Source organism: Jaculus jaculus, chromosome 15, assembly GCF_020740685.1.
Source record: "Jaculus jaculus isolate mJacJac1 chromosome 15, mJacJac1.mat.Y.cur, whole genome shotgun sequence".
NCBI lineage: Eukaryota > Metazoa > Chordata > Mammalia > Rodentia > Dipodidae > Jaculus > Jaculus jaculus.
The window spans coordinates 67,498,638-67,516,265 of NC_059116.1; the positions used below are offsets into that span (position 1 = coordinate 67,498,638).

Genomic DNA, 17,628 nt, shown 5'->3' on the forward strand with positions numbered 1-17,628 from the left:
TAGCTTACTTGGAGTGCCTCAGGCCAGGAAGAGCCCCTGCCACACAAAAGGCATGTGGGGAGCAACCCGGGAGGTTGTCCTCTGTCCTCCACAAGCACGGGTGTGCATACATGTGTGTGCACCCGCGCACTCGCAGAATGCCAAATATAAATCCAAAGTCACAGCTGGTTGTCAACGAACCTGTGTTCTAACTTTGTAGGTGGCAGAGCCACAAGATGGCCCGAAACACACAGCTGATAACGGGCGGAATGCCACACAATGTAACGAGCCCCTCTGGAATTGAGGAAACATTAACTGGAAAGAGCTTCTGGAAAAGGAATATATACATATATCTTCAAGTCACTTAACCACTGAGTAACAAGCCTAAGGATGGACACTCTGATCTTAATACTGTGTTAGGCAATTGCCTTCAGTAAAAATGATACCCAGAAACTTTCTATGAACTAAGAAAGCTATGGCTATCTACTGCACACTTGACTTATGAGTACACTCAGAAGGCTGTGTGCTGAGGGCATGAAATGGTTCAAAGCTTGACTTAGGGGAGGAGGCAAACCCATGGTCAGGATCTTTCACAGAAGCGTGGGGAGCCCCACCTCGGTGGGGGGGAGGGGAGGAGCCGGTACCCTCAGTGGGTGATCTCACTTACCACGGGTGCCGAGCTGCCTGCTCACAGGTGTATCTTTTGTTGGGGTCTTTCTCCATCAGGTTCCGAATAAAGTCCTTGGCTGTTCAAAAAGAGCACACAGGGAAGAATCACTATATGGGTCAAGATGCGGCAAAGGGTCCCTCTGTTTCCTCAGGAACACAGTAGCTATCATTAAATACGAGACCAGCTCTCCCATGACCTATTACACTTCAGACACCAGAGCTACCGAGTCTGGAGAAAAGCTGGAGCCACGCTGGGACCCCAAGACCAACTCAGTGAATGGGGAGGTGGTCCAGGCAGGTGGAGCCCCTGGCTTCCAGCTCTAAGACCCTTATCACTGGGTGCAGAAGGAAGAGGAGATCATCTTCATAACTGCATCGACTCGGCTCGCTGCTGCCTCAGGGCTAGAGACCCCACTGGTTCTTCTAAACCCACCGAGGAGCTGCGAAGCCTGCCAGGTCCTGGATGGGTGTGAAAGATGCCTAGTCTTCAGGAATACAATCTGCATCCCGTTTTCTGCACACGTGTGCAGGTGCACTTGTACTGTGTGTGTGCACACGAGGAGGCCAGAGGAGAGCGCTGAGCGGCCGCCTCTATTGCTTTTATCTGTGCTGGTTTCTGGAGCGAGAGAGTCTCTCGCTGAATCCAGAGCTGTCATTTTCTGTCAGACTGGCTGATCAACGAGCCCCAGGGTTTTTCCTATCTCCCCTGGGCCCCCCCACAGGACTGGGGTTGCTGGCACACGTGGCCCTGCTTGGCTTTTTACTTGGGTGCCGGGGATCAAACTCAGACCTTCCCAGGCCTTCCTGCCTGTGTGGCTCTTGCTCACTGAGCCATCTCTCCGGCCCGTGTTTTCCATGTGATCTGTGACCGCCCATGGACCTGAAGCTGCAAAGCAACAGGATGCACCCTGGGGAGTGAAGAGTTCTTGACAGCCGTGGACAGGACAAGGGCCAGAAGCAGGATACCAAGAACGCAAGGGAAAGGGTTGCAGAAACCAAAGGTGGCACTGGTGTCCGCTTGGAAGCTGCTGCATTGCCAGGTGGGGCGGCCTGAGCTTCTGAGGGGTGGCTCTGACTTCTAAACTCCAAAGTACACCATTCCCCCACGGGGCTTATTTCTGCAGCCTACAGAATGGTATCCTGAGCCCAGGTTCGGGGAGACTGAGGAAGAAAGCACAGCTTTTCCAATTACAAGGAAATGCAGGGGGCTGGCGAGATGGCTTAGTGGTTAAGGCGTTTGCCTGCAAAGCCCAAGGATCCGAGTTCAACTCTCCAGGCTCCACGTAAGCCAGATGCACAAGGGGGTGCATGCATCTAGACTTTGTTTGCAGTGGCTGGAGACCCTGACGTGCCCATTCTTCTTTCTCTCTCTCCCTCTCTTTGCCTCTTTCTCTGTCTCAAGTAAATAAATAAAATATATTTTAAAAAAGAATAAGAGGAACTGCATAACAAAACTCTCTACAAAGAGTCCAACAGAGACGACAATTCATCATTTCCCTTCATCCCTTGACTGCTCTCCCTACTTTTTGGCCTTGGTTTTGCTCACAGGAAATATTTCAGGGTGGAATTATAGCTCCCAAGTGACAGTCAGGGTTAAAGTCTCATCTCTCCCGTGTACTAAGTGCACAAAGTGGGTCAGGCTATTCCACCACCTCGGGCCTCAGTTTCCTCACTGTCACATGAAGATAATAACACCCAACTGCAAGGTTCTCCCGAGGACTGAGTGATCACAGGTCCAGCACTTCTAGCTGGCCACGTGTGGTACCCATGGATTATCACTAATAACATTTCACTCCCAGGATACCTGGACCAGGGAACGGTAGCTGAGGGAGTCTCCAGCTCCACTGGGCTCAGGTTAGATGTCACAAGCCTGTCCTTCGAGTCAGGAACTACTACGTAGCTCATGACACTTCTTTGGGAGCAGTAATAGACTGAATGTTGGTATACTTCATGATTCATTGGAATCTGCACTTTCAAGATAATGGAATTACAGGTGGGGCCAGTGGGAAGTGATAGGTACTTCAGTGGGGCTCTCATGATGGGGGTTCTTATTCAGGAGACCCCAAAGAGTCCGTCCTGCCTTCCGCCATGCGAGAATGCACCAGCCTTCAGAAGGACGAGAAATAAACCTATGACGCTTAAGCAGTACAGACGGTGGTATTTTGTAGCCCCAGGGGATGAAGACAGGAGCCACCCCTGGATCATGCTGAGCTCCCAGTGGTCTTGAGCTTTTAAGGTTAGGTGATTAGTTACAACTGCCACCCATGGGAGACTTACCAGAGTCAGAGATGTCGTCCCAGTAGGGGGAGTCGAATTCATATTCGGCTTTGAGGATCTGTTCAAAGAGCTTGGAGTCGTTTTCATCGTAGAAAGGAGGGTAGCCGCAGAGCCTGGAAGACAGGAGAGTGAGAGCTCAGTGCGTGCAGAGCTGCTGCGGCGGGCCTGCCCCTCGCCTCGAAGGAAGACACGCTGTATGCGCTGCAACAAGGAACCACACAGCGTCTTCCAAGTGCGCCACAGAAATGAAATCGTGACTCCTAAGTGGCCAAAGGGTTAAGTCAGTTCCACAATGATCAGAGGAAATACATCCATTGAAGTCCGTCACAACTCCTTGCATTGTATAAACCCGAATCCTAGAAGTCTACCACACACCTGTTATCGACCTTGTCTGGAACGATGTCCCTCGTAGACTGCTTGATAAGCAGAACGCACAAAATACACACTCAATGAGCATTTCAGGACCCCCCCCCCGCACATCTTATTTAAGAAATTATCATAGAAAGAAATGGAAACTTTACAACCTGAGTACCAAGTTGCCATGAGTCATCCTGAACTGCACGTTATCACTCCACCATGCCCCAAGAGGTATCTGAAAGGCTATAGCTTTGTCCATTGCGCATGACAAATTATCCACAGGAGGTGGCACAACTTATAACATTGTAGACTCACAATACCCTGGCCATGGTTCCATGGAACCATTTCAAAGATGGCACTGACTCTGTGTATGTGTGTGTGTGTGTGTGTGTGTGTGTGTGCATGCGTGTGCATGTGTGCACACGCGTGCATCCACGTGTGCATGTGTGTGTAGATGCATGTGTCCTGTAGACCCATATGTGGAGGCCAGAGGAAGACATTGGGTGTCTTCCTTCTAATGTTCTTCCACCTTATTTCCTTGAGAAGTCTCTTGGTGAACCTATATCGGTTGACAGGGAGACCCAGCAATTCTCCCGTCTCCACCTTCTCAGTGCCATTGTTAAGAGGCACGCGTGGCCGTGTCAGGGTTTTTTTTTTTTTTTTTTCCTTTGGTGCTGGGGATCAAATTCAGGTCCTCTTGTTTGTGTAGCAAGTGCTCGTGGCCACTAAACCACCTTCCCAGCTCCAAAGATGACTTTTGAAAGGTCCAGTTAGGATGTGGGCACAGTATCTGGAGGGACCAGGATCAGCTAACAAACGTGGTAGGAGTAGAAACTTTATTTTTTTAAGTATTTTTAAAAATTATTTATTTGAGAGCAATAGATAGACGCAGAGAGAGAGAGAGAGAGAGAGAGAGAGAGAGAGAGAATGGGCACACCAGGGCCTATAGCCACTGCAAACGAACTCCAGATGCATGTGCCACCTTGTGCATCTGGCTTACGTGGGTTCTGGGGAATCGAGCCTTGAACCAGGGTCCTTAGGCTTCATAATGCAAGCGCTTTACCGCTAAGCCATCTCTCCAGCCCAGTAGAAACTTTTATTAAACACACCAAAGGCAATCCAACCCTTAAAAATGTGGATTCTGGAGCTAGGGCTGCAGTTCAGTGGTTGGTAGAATATATCCCTAATAATCAACCAATCAGATAAGCTAAAACTGATAAAACCCAAAAGAGAAAAATAACTCAAGATTTCAAAACATCGTGGCTTCTGCCTCCATCTCAGCTCTCTGTTTTAATGCTTCCCATACTGCCAGTGGACCACTGATTCATTTTAAGGCCAAAAATTTCCTCATCTGAAAATGCAGACAGCCTTGCTAGAAATTTCCCGATAATTTTTTTTGCCTTGGAGCTATCAGCTCTGTGTCTCCCCTCTCCTAGTTTGTTTACTTGGCTGAAATACTTGGGAAATAGCCCGCAGCCTGCCCAGGGCCCATGTAAAGTCAACAGCAGGCCTGTAAGTGACCCCAGGGTAGGGGGTAGCAGCACTTGGTTCTGCAAGATCAAGGACAAAACTATGGTGCCAGCTGGGCTTCTGGGGCCATAAAGTGGCAGCTACAATGGAAGCCTGACCCCAAGCTGAGTCCTGACTATCCCACATGGCTCAGTGTTGTTCCAAACACAGTCACAGCCCAGAGACCAATTTTTTAAAAATTATTTATTTATTTATTTGAGAGCGATAGACACAGAGAGAAAGACAGGTAGAGGGAGAGAGAGAGAATGGGCGCGCCAGGGCCTCCAGCCATTGCAAATGAACTCCAGACGTGTGCACCCCCTTGTGCATCTGGCTAACGTGGGACCTGGGGAACCGAGCCTTGAACCGGGGTCCTTAGACTTCACAGGCAAGCGCTTAACCGCTAAGCCATCTCTCCAGCCCCCAGAGACCAATTTTACAAGAACAATGAACAGGCACCTTCAGACTGTCGGTCTGTGGGGGTTTAGGTTGTCTGCAACCTGGAGCTTCAACACAGCCATTACCCACCTGTTCGTGCAATAGGGCACACACGCCACTGGGGACAAAGGGAAACCCGTGACCACAGTTGCCAAGGCTGGGCGACATTCTGTGGGCTGAGGAGATCCTAATTCATCTACCCTAAGAGACTGTTTTAGGGGCTGAGTTCTTGGGAAATTTCAGTTTTAAAGATCTGCTGCTTTGAGTGAAATGAACAACAACCAGTACCTTCGAAACCACCAGGCACATACTTCACTGCCCAAGGTCACCCTGGGGCCCCTGCAAGATGGACTGGAAATATTCCCAGTAACGAGGATTTGGGCTACATGACATGTGCATGTTAGGAAGAGCCGGTGGAGCAAATGCTAGTTTGTCTTGGAAAGAGCCCACATCTTAGATATGTGAGAGTCCTGTTTGTTAACAACTGAGTGTGTTTTCCTTTATGGTTTGGCTTTCCTTTCGAGGAAAATATGTTGAAAAAGTCCAAGAAAGATTTTTCTATTGCCAATTTTATTAATGCATGCCCCAATTCTCTTCATCTTGACTTCAGTTTTCTTTCCCTATAGCATACTACATTAGTGCAATGTGCTGAGGATCAAAGGGAAGGAAACGGATCTACCTTGGGGTCTGGGTTAAAATTACAAAAGATTTTAAAATAAAGGTAGCAAAAGAAACAGATTTCATAGGTTGCAAAATTTCCCCACACTTGAAGTTGGATGAAAAACCTCTTGGCCAGCCTATTTCATTAGTAGGTTAGTGTGAAAGAGGTCAAAGAAACAACGATGGCTTTGGGCTGTTTGTTTTCATATACCAAAGGTACCGGTGCCATAGGCTGACTGTTAACACTTGTGATTCCTCAGTTCTAGACGAATATTCCTGAAGCAAATTGAAGACTGCACATCCAACCGATTAATAACATACAAGTTATACATCACTGGGTTTATTTAAAAATAATTGAGCCAGCCGGGTGTGGTGGCGCACGCCTTTAATCCCAGCACTTGGGAGGCAGAGGTAGGAGGATCGCTGTGAGTTCGAGGCCACCCTGACAATACATAGTGAATTCCAGGTCAGCCTGAGCTAGAGTGAGACCCTACCTTGAGAAACCAAAAAAATCAAAATAAAAAAAATAATTGAGCAATTCCCTTTTTTTTTTTTTCCAGGCATTAAGAGCTTATGGCTCAGAGTGACCCTGGAATTTCCCCATGTAGCAATGCACCCTATAAACGCAACCCACCTTCATGGGACTCTGTGGAGACCTTGCAGCCATCTCACAGGAGATCCACTCGTCTCGTGCATAGCTCTAGTTACTGTCTTTCATCATAGCATGTGGATGCCGCGCAGCATTACGTCTAGGGCCTTTCCGAGTGTAGCCTCATGAGGGTTCCTTTGGGGACTAGAACTCCACTAAGAACTGTACTGCAGTACTGCAAATCCCCCATGGGCCACGTACCCCAGACGTCTCCCATGAGCCCTTTCAGAGCCACTCTGCGCTGGGTTCTGGAGGATAATCTGTGTGCTCAAGTGAGCAAAGATAGCTGGCCCTGTTGACCACTGTGATGAGACCCACAGCAGAGATGCTAAAGGAGTGGGGATTCAAGGACGTCGTGTCCACTCCTGGGGACCCTCTAATCTGGCTGGTTCCATTCCTGGAGAGATGGCTGCTTCTCTCCTGGGAACAGATTCTTCCAGCTTCTCTCTTTCCAATCCCGGTAGCCCAGGGTCGGGTGGTCCTCCCTGTTGTCCCTCACAACATCCCTGAGTGCAGAGGCCTTACACCATGCTCTTTTATTTTTTTGTTCTCCTCAGGTAGGGTCTCACTCGAGGTCTCACTCAGACTGACTTGGAATTCACTATGTAGTCTCAGGGTTGCCTTGAACTCACGGCGATCCCTCTACCTCTGTCTCCCGCGTGCTGGGATTAAAGGTGTATGCCATCAAGCCCGGATACCATGTTCAATACTTGTATGTGTGTGTGCGTATGAATGTATGTGGGAACATACATTTATGCATGTATGTGTGTGTGCGCATGCATGTGCATACACATATGGAGGTGAGAAATCGGAATCATGGGTCTTTCTCAGACACTTTCCACATTATTAGTTTTTTACAATATAAAATATATTCATTGTTATGGCATTTAAATAATTTAAAACTAAGCATTTTAAAATTTCTCAATTTGAATTTCTAATCGAGTTAATATCACTGATATAATATACATTTTTACTCTTTGAGGTCCTTAGTAACTTTAAAAATTTTTTTTGTTTATTTATTTATTTATATGAGAGAGATCGAGAGTGAAAGAGGCAGAGATAGAGATAGAGAGAATGGGTGCGCCAGGGCTTCCAGCCACTGCAAATGAACTCCATATGCGTGTGCCCCCTTGTGCATCTGGTTAACGTGGGTCCTGGGGAATTCAGCCTTGAACCGGGGTCCTTAGGCTTCACAGGCAAGTGCTTAACTGCTAAGCCATCTCTCCAGCCCTAGTAACTTTTAAGAAAGCAAAGGAGTCTTACCATCAAAAATGCTTAGAACAGCCAGGTGTGGTGGCACACGCCTTTAATCCCAGCACTCGGGAGGCAGAGGTAGAAGGATCACTGTGAGTTTGAGGCCACCATGAGACTACATAATGAATTCCAGGTCAGCCTGGGCTAGTGAGACCCTACCTTGAAAAAAAAAAAAAAGTTTGGAACCATAGCTGAATATGGTGACTCACTTCTGTAATGCCGGCACTTTGGAGGCAGAGGCAGGAAGATTCCTGCAAGTTTGAGACCAGCATGGTGTATGTGGTGAGTTTTAGGCCAGCCAGTACTACATAGCAAGAATCTGCCTCAAACAAAACAAAAACCAGCCAGATGTGGTGGTGCCCACCTTTAATCCCAGCATCTGGGAGGCAGAAGTAGGAGGATCACTGTGAGGTTCAGGCCACCTGCGGCTACATAGTGAATTCTAGGTCAGCCTGGGCTAGAGAGGATCCTACCTCGAAAAAAAAAAAAGCTGGTATCACATTCAAGTTAATTTTTTTCAGTATTATTCCAAATAGTCTTGTGTTTCTTCAACCTATATTATTTCTTCCTTTAAAAAATAATTTTATTAAGGACTCTAATACACGAACATACTGCAAATTGGTTGTATTCTCATTAGGTTGTCTTTTTTTTTTTTATTTGAGAGTGACAGACACAGAGAGAAAGACAGATAGAGGGAGAGAGAGAGAATGGGCGCGCCAGGGCTTCCAGCCTCTGCAAACGAACTCCAGACGCGTGCGCCCCCTTGTGCATCTGGCTAACGTGGGACCTGGGGAACCGAGCCTCGAACCGGGGTCCTTAGGCTTCACAGGCAAGTGCTTAACCGCTACGCCATCTCTCCAGCCCTAGGTTGTCTTTTATCTTCTCTCCCTCCTCCATTCCACTGAGGTCCCTACTCAGTGAGGACATTGGCAATCACCGTGGGGTCATGAACTATCCCCCAGAGCTAGGATCGCAGGTGGGCAATGTTATGACCAGCATTTTACGTCCTGCTAGGGGTCTGAATGAAGATCCCCATGCCTGCATGCGCCATCTGCCAGCGCCCCCTGCCCATCTTCATTGTCAGGAGAGCAAACTAGCCGTGCCGCAAAGCAAGGACTCAGGCCTGATCCACATGACTCCACACTTCGCTGCCAGTGCGTCCCACCATGGGGAGACGCGCTGGGAAAAACCTTCTGCTTCAGCACTAACTTTGAGGTCGCTTGGTCTGTGCCCAGTCTACCACTTCTTCTGGAACAAGAACCCTGGGATAGACCATCCCCCATCACCTTTCTATATTTATTCTTTTTTAAAAAAATATATTTTATTTTTATTTATTTGACAGAGAAAGAGGGAGATAGATAGATAGATAGATAGATAGATACATACATACATACATACATACATGGATGGATGGATGGATGGATGGATGGATGGATAGATAGATAGATAGAGATAGATAGATAGAATGGGCACATGCCAGGGCCTCCAGCCACTGCAAATGAACTCCAGATGTGTGCATCCCCTTGTGCATCTGGCTAACATGGGTCCTGGAGAATCAAACCTGGGCCCTTTGGCTTTGTAGGCAAGCGCCCTCACCATTAAGCCATCCCTCCAGCCCCCCCCCCCCCCCCACCTTTCTAAGCTCATCTCACTCACTCGGAAACTTGTTCACCAAGATGCTTCAAGCTGGTTGCCTGAACACAGCACACGTCTTGTTTTGGACCAGTGAAGAGCTCTGTTTTGTTCCTTTGCTCAGCCCTTCCACATCCTTGAAGGTGCCTCTCTCAGGCCGATGTTTCACACCATGCTTCCACGGCCACGTCCTGCACCGACCTGAGCTCTGCCTTGACTGTAAGCTCTAGGACAGGCCCATGCCTTACCTTTGCCTCTGGATTACAGTGCCTGGGCCAGAACCTGCCCATAACTCATGCATAAATAGTTAGATGTATGGACATGTTGTAAAACAAAGAGGCCTCCCTGGGAGGGCTCGGAAGGAGAAATCAAAGACCTGGGGGTCAGCAGGGAACTGAATACAGGGAGCTCAAGGTGTCCATCTAATCCGAGCCCTTTCTGTATACTCCCCTTGGAGGAGGAGCAGAAATGGCACGAGTCCACATTATTCAGACATTCCAGAAACCAGTGAGCAGGCCTGCCTCGGAGGGCAAATGGCCTGAGTTTGTGGAGGAAACATGGTGTGGTCTGGGTTCCCAGAATGGCGATCTGCGCATGGACCTGTTCCATAAAGAAGAAGGTGTTCCATGGAGAAGGTTTTTCTTTTTCTTTTTTTTTTTTTAAACATAACTGGATATGAAAATTAGCAATGGTCATCTGTGGCTGGTCCAGTAACGAGAAGTTTTTCTTGGAAACTGGAAGGCCTTAATAGCTAACAGCTCCTGTTGAGAGACCCATGAGCTCGGTGTGGTCATTGCCCTACATTAAGTTATTTATTCATTCACATGCTGGTGGACACTTAAATGATTTCCACCTTTTAGCCATCATGAAGGAATAAGGCAGCTGTGAACATCGGAGTTCTGCACTCATTCAGATCCTGACTATAATTCTTTGGGGGACATGGCTGCTTATATGTGTAGTCTAGGTTTAATACTTTTTAAAAATTTATTACAGTCAGAAAGAGGGAGAGAGAGGCAGACAGAGAGAGAGAGAGAGAAAGTGAGAGTGAGAATGGGCACGCCAGGGCTTCCAGCCACTGCAAATGAACTACAAACACATGCGCCCCCTTGTGCATCTGGCTAATGTGGGTCCTGGGGAATTGAACCTGAGTCTTTTGGCTTTGCAGGCAAGTGCCTTAACCACTAAGCCATCTCTCCAGCCCCAAGGTTTAGTTTTTTTTTTTTTTTTTTTGAGGAGTTTCTGTAGTGTTCCCTTAGTGGCTTTACCCTTACATCCTCATCAACGCTTACTACCTTAGCTCTTCTTCATTTTCTCCAGGCACAGAAATGGCTCAGGAGCATGTGAAAAAAATGATCAGTGTCATTTACAATCAGGGAAATGAAAACAAGAACCACAGTGTAAGCCTGTTGATACTAAGTCAGGGTGGCTATAAGTACAGACTTTCAGAAAGGATTTCCACATGAATTTTATAGTCCTTCAAGATCTCCATTTTCAAAAGTGGACATAACACATTTTACTCAGTGCCTGTTTGAATGTCTCTCTTAAAGCTCTATTGAAATTTAAGAGGTGATTAGGTCATGAGGGGTCTGCCCAGATGAGTTGATTACTGCTGTTACCCGAGTGGGCTCCTGATGCCAGGATAACTTCCACCACCATCCTCCTTGGGCTTGTTCACTGGCCCTTGCTGTCCCTTGTTTCTGCCCTCAACCCTGGAAGGATGCAGCACACAGACCCTCTCTAGACACCAGCACCATGTTCATGGACACCTCATCTTCTAGAACCACGAGCCAAACAAACTCATACTGCCTTTGGTTTACTTAGTCTCTGGCAGAAAATGAACTAATATAGAGCCTCAGGCATACCTAGCATTCATTCACCAAGTATGTACTTGTCACCACTATTCACCAGGTATTGGGTTTCATCTGGCGAGTTGATAAGAGCCACTTCCTGCCTTCAACACTGAGGTGGTGTGGGAGGAGAGGGGTGCAAATGAGGATGGTGACATGGACAGTAACAACCACAGAGCTGTCCCCACAACATAGAAAATAGGCATCAAATTCATGGCGCGTGGGGAGAGAAGAGGCAATAAATGTCTGTGTTTTATCTTGGAGGATGGATGGGGCTTTGCAGAGAAACACAAGGGCACAGGCAGGTGTGGATAACCAGGGGTAAGATCAGAGGCATGGAGGAGCATAGGTTAGCTTAGAACTGAAGAGAAGGTCACCGCTGCAGCGGCTGCCACCACAATTGCTGCTGCATGAGATATGTGTGCTACAAAATGAAAGATGGTGTGAATAATAATAACTCATCCCTCCTTTGTTAGGTCTTTAAAAGGCATACGCTTCTTTTAAAAGAAGGAGAGATAGGTAGACAGATAGATAGATCACTGAGTGGAAGTGCCCTCCTGGGGTTGGAGAAAGCTTTACTCTGAAGCCATAGATTGTTACAGGCTGCCCCCCTACAGTGAATTGTTGGGAAGGGAGGCCCATGAGAACCCCCCCAAACAACCCAGGGCATTGCCAATGCACTTGGTTACCCACCAGAAATAGATGGCGTGTTGGATTGAATGTGAATGGATGTCCTCCGTATCCTAAGACATTTCTGACTAAGGTTAAGCTTTCTGCATAAGTTTCTCGCAGCCTGCTGGAGGAGGTGTCCCTGGAGATGGTGTGTTTGGGGGCAGATCTTGAGTCCAGCCCGAAGATGCGCAGACAGCAGTCTGAACTCTAGTGGTGCGTTTCTGCTGCTTGTGGGCATCTGCCTGGTGCAGCTGTCTCTCTCTGCTTGGGTGTGTGGAAGTAGCTTCTTCCACCACTGACAGAACCTCCCCACCCCCACTGCCGGACCCAAAAGCCTAAAATGAATCCCTTCTTCCCATAAACTGGGTCTGGTCGGATGTGCATCCAGCAACATGAAGCTGAATGCAACAGGTGATAAGACCCTACTGCTGAAGACGCCACTGGACACAGAAATCAATCTGGAGCTGATCTAGAAGCCCCTCCCTGCCAGGTAGCACGCACAGGGCAGGAAAGTTCTAGGAGGACTACTGGGGGAGACAAGCCAGCAGCAGTCATAACAAGTAGTAGATCCTGCAAGATACAAAATCACCCTGCCAGGCAGAATGTGCCCATGGGTGCCATAGTTATGTGGGTAGTCAACCGCTCTCTGCTTGGATATGAGGACCACTCAGTGGGAGAGAATTCATGCTTGTACTGAGAATGCAGTCAAATTCCTGTGTATTGGAAGGTCATACACCCTAGAGGGAAGCTTCCACTGTTCCTTGGCTAAATAGAGCCATTGTGCTCATCAAAATCCTTTTAAGTGGATTAATCTGGTCCAGCCATTGTGGACATCAGTGTGGAGGTTCCTAAAACAGCTAAATATTGATCTACCATATGACCCAGCTATAGCACTCCTAGGCATATATCCTAAGGACTCATCTCATTTCCTTAGAAGTATGTGCTCAACCATGTTTATTGCTGATCAATTTATAATAGTTGGGAAATGGAACCAGCCTAGATGTCCCTCAACTGATGAGTGGATAATGAAGATGTGGCACATTTATACAATGGAGTTCCACTCAGCGGTAAAGAAAAATGAAGTTATGAAATTTGCAGAAAAATGGATGGATCTGGAAAGGATTATACTAAGTGAGGTAACCCAGGCCCAGAAAGCCAAGCACCACATATTCTCCCTCATATGTGGATCCTAGCTACAGATGATTGGGCTTCTGCGTGAGAAGGAAAATACTTAGTAGCAGAGGCCAGTAAGTTAAAAAGGAGATATAAAGGGAAGAGAAAGGAAGGGAGGAGGGTACTTAATAGGTGGGTATTGTATATATGTAAGTAGAATGATTGAGATGAGGAGGTAATATGATGGAGAATGGAATTTCCAAGGGGAAAGTGCGGGGGAGGGGGAAGGGAGGGTATTACCATGGGATATTTTTTATAATCATGGAAATTGTTAATAAAAATTGTGAAAAAAATCCTTTTAAGTGTATATGCCTTTTTAAAAATTTTTTTTGTTCATTTTTTATTTATTTATTTGAAAGCAACAGACATAGAGAGAAAGACAGATAGAGGGAGAGAGAGAGAATGGGCGAGCCAGGGCTTCCAGCCTCTGCAAACGAACTCCAGACGCGTGCGCCCCCTTGTGCATCTGGCTAACGTGGGACCTGGGGAACAGAGCCTTGAACCGGGGTACTTAGGCTTCACAGGCAAGCGCTTAACCGCTAAGCCATCTCTCCAGCCCAGTATATGCCTTTGATGAATGCTGACCTCACTGTTTGTCACAGAACCTCCTGTTTACAGATGGCGGCAAATACTGGGAAGACCCAGGACTCATTAGGAAGACAAGAGAAAGCCTAGTGCTTGGCACGGGATGGGTCATCTCTCTCACACCTGCCAGGGCTCAGGGAACATTGCAGAGGAAGTGGCAGAGTGAGTACGAGTGCTGCTTGCACTGCCAGCCAGAGAAACTTCTCTACAGAGAAGGTAACAGATACTGCGGAGACTCAAAGACTCATCAAGGCAGAAAGAAAGAGGCTGTTGAGAGCGCAACACTAAGGAGATTTCTATCATGCCCACCAGGGCTCGGGGCACACTGCAGAAGAGGGGGCAGAAGGAAAGAGCCCCAGGGTGCATAGGCATACTTTGGGGTGCTGTCCTTGGGACATGAACCGACTTGTACATTCGTGACTCGGTGGGGGTCACCCATTCTCCCATCAGGCTAGCATAGTTCTGAGTCCATCAGCATTTTGACATGGAGGACAGAGAGGACAAAGGGAAGGAGACAATAAAACGGAGAATGGACTACCTTGAAGGAGGAGGGTCTTCCAGGGAGGGTGGTCCAGAGAAAGGGGACAAAAGAGGATAATGACAAGAAATAGGATCAAGGTATCATAGGTTCATATATTGAAGTTCTTCATAAAAAAATGTGTGTGCTGTAAAACTGGACCATGGTAAGCCAGGTGTGGTGGCGCACGCCTTTAATCCCAGGACTTGGGAGGCAGAGGTAGGAGGATCGCCATGAGTTTGAGGCCACCCTGAGACTCCATAGTGAATCCCAGGTCAGCCTGGACTAGAGTGAGGCCCTACTTCGAAAAATCAAAAAAAAAAAAAAAAAAGAGTGTACAATGGTGAGGCCATGGAGAGCTGTGTTCCCCATGCTTAGGTGAGCAGTCCCTCCTGCAGGGGACAGGAATCCCTTGCGAGGTACAGACTGACCATCAATGGGGACAATTAGCTTTCCAGAGGGAAGGGCTGGGGTGGAGGCAAAAAGACAAATCAGCAGCAGTTCTACAGGTCAAGGAGAGTCAAGAGAGCCCTGCAGAAGTGACGGGATCCCAGGACAGACTCCACAGGGTCTTGGAGAAAGCACGGAGCCAGGTGCTGTGCTCAGGGTAGGAAGGTGCTGAAGAGCCGCAACTTGGGCGCGGTGGTCACGGCCGGGAAGGACGCAGGATGCGTGGGACTGGGCAGGCTGTCCAGACAGCCCTTCCACTTGGGCCAGGGAGAGCTGGGCCAAGTGTAAGTGTGCGTGCGTGTGTGTGTGTGTGTATGTACGTGTGTGAGAATCTGAGAAAAGGATACCAGCAGGCAGATGGCAATGGAGGCCTGAAACCAGAAATGGGGTCTGGTCTGGATGCTGGGTTGCTACTAAACCGAGAGAGCGGATCAGCTCGCCCTGTGATTCTGCACATGCAGGAAGAACTGAGTGAGGGACAAAGACCTCCCTCAGCACGGGCAGCCCTGCCAGCAGTGAAGTACACTGAACTCTAAGGGAACACAGGGCCTTCTGCCTGGCTGCCCTTGCTACCCGCTCATGCTTGCACCTCGCCTGGGTCAGCTGTCCTTCGTGGACAACGGAACCAAGTTGCATCAGCCTTTCTGCATGGACTCAACACGAGCAGCTCTCCAGGAAGACTCTAGGCCTTCAGGGCCGGATTGGGACTGCTGAGGCGTCCAGCCTTGTGGCCTGAACAGCTACTGGGTTCTCGACTCTCAAGCCTGTAGACAGCTCTTGTTGGACTGTCCAGCTCTATCATGTAAGCTAATACAATGAATCTTCTTCATAGTGCATCCACATTATATCTGGCTAGCTCTATCATGTAAGCTAATATAATGAATCTTCTTCATAATGCATCCACATTATATCAGTTCTGCTCCTCACAGAGATCCTGACTAATGCAGCCACCATGCCTGGCTCTTCTGTCTCTCATTAGTATTCTATAAGACTTCATGGCTGTTTCTTAATCTATTGCTTTTTGATAAATAGACAAAGCTTCATGGTGGTTTGAATGTAAAATGTCCCTTCTAGACTCATGTTTTTGAATAATTAATCTCACGCAGGCATCACTGTTTGGGAAGCCTCTAGAACCTTTAGGAGATTTACCCGTACTAGAGGAAGTGTGTCACTGGGATTGGGTTTAGTGTATAGTACAGCCCCTCTGGCTGTGATCTAGCTCTACTTCTGGAAGATGTGACAATGTGACTGGCTTCTTGTTCCTGCCCTGTGGACTTCCCCTGGAAACTGTAAGCTGAAAAGAAACCCTTTCCTTCTGCAAACTTCTTCTTTGGGTATTTTGTCCTAGAAACTAGAAAGTAAGCGATACACTTTACATGTGATATTTATGCTTGTATGTGTGTGTGTGTGTGTGTGTACGTGTGTATGCAACAGCACCCATCTACTTCCTGACGGGAAAAGCAGCCTGTGCTGGGGTATGATGTCGTGGTAGAGTACCTGCCTACATACAGGAGATTCCGGGTTCGAACCCAGCATAAGGAAAAAGAAAAAGAACACAAAGAAACCCCAGTGCTACTGAGCGCTACAAAATGGTTATTTACCTTGGCAGGGAAAACTGCACCCCCATTTTCCCAAGTGTAGTAATTTGTTAGTTATTTTTGAAGTGAAACCTCCTAATGGCCATTAGCATCTGTTATAAATGACATCCTCCAAGGCAACTGAAATGAACACTGCAAACCTTCAATCAATAGTCTCCAGGCTCCCATTTATCCAGTGCCAGACGCTTTCCTCCATGATCAGTTTCCCTCTTAGATGGCACTCTCCCACCATGTCGGACCACCTCTCTGACCACATAATTCAGGGGAGGCAGCTCCTACTCCCCGTCTGACTGACTCCTCAAGCCAGAGGCTGGAAGTAAGTTTAAAGAGGCAGTCTATAAATCTGGGGGGGGGGGGTGTCTTCACAGTCATGGAATTTTATGGGGTCCAGAAGTCATCACTCCTCATAGAACACTGGGAGACTCATCTCAGAGAGAGGGTCTCAGGACCGCAGATAATGGTAGAACTGTGCATCTGTGTGGGCCGGTCCACAAAGGCCGCTTCATCCAATTCTATAGATAGTTAAGGCACACTGACACTGAGCAAAGTCTTTCCATTTATAGATGAGGAAAATGCACAAGAGCTTGGATGCTTGCTTCTACTGAGCGAGTAGAGGAGAAAGTTTAACTTTTTGTGTATGTCTTTCCTGAGCCGTATCATATTAACTTTTAGGTATCTGGCCAGGTATGCTACCAGATGTACCACACACGTTGTCTTTCTAAATTTGCCTCTGAAGTCACTATCAGGATTTTGGTACATTATAGATTCAGAAACAGAGCTGGAGACAAGGCCATGTGACCTGCCAAAGATGTGAACAGCTCAGGACTCTGCAGCTACAAAATCAATGCCTCGTGTTCTGTAGCCTGACTTACCATTAGATAGGTCAGGGACTAAGGACAGGAGCTTAGGTGCCGGCCTGTGGGAGACACGGATTAGAGAAGGGTAAGCCCCGGTACCTCTGATGATCCAAATTCAAATATGGTCACATCACATTGCCTGGGCTCAGGGTCATGGTGCCCTGAGGGGACGTCAAGGAGATAAAGCCTCCTCTGACAAGACCTTGTGGAATTTGATGGAATGGGGCAGAGCTCCTGGCAAGCCTCATGGGTGAAGAGGAATAAAGTGATACACTTAGTGAATTGGATGTGAATAAAGTGATACACTTAATGAATTTTCTAAGTACCTGTAAAAAGTACTTCTGAGGACATATGCATGCACAGGTGAGTCAACAGACGGATATAGGTAGGTGGGTGTATGGACAGATGGATATGCAGATAGGTTGATAAATAGATAGAAACTTATTTTAAGTACTTTACATTAAACTATTTGAATTGAGGCTGGAGAGATGGCTTAGTGGTTAAG

General features: G+C 47.6%; 1 protein-coding gene across 3 annotated transcripts in view; it reads right to left on the reverse strand.

Moving 5' to 3' along the window:
• Camk1d (calcium/calmodulin dependent protein kinase ID) overlaps positions 1-17,628 on the reverse strand; it is a 490,150-nt gene that overhangs the window by 17,830 nt on the left and 454,692 nt on the right. For all 3 annotated transcript variants that reach the window (XM_004662370.2, XM_045134686.1, XM_012949634.2), the window contains exons 7-8: positions 2,926-3,038; positions 647-725 (exon numbers count right to left, since the gene is read on the reverse strand). In XM_004662370.2, the coding sequence (XP_004662427.1) occupies positions 647-725; positions 2,926-3,038 (192 nt within the window). The remainder of the gene's footprint in view (positions 1-646; positions 726-2,925; positions 3,039-17,628) is intronic.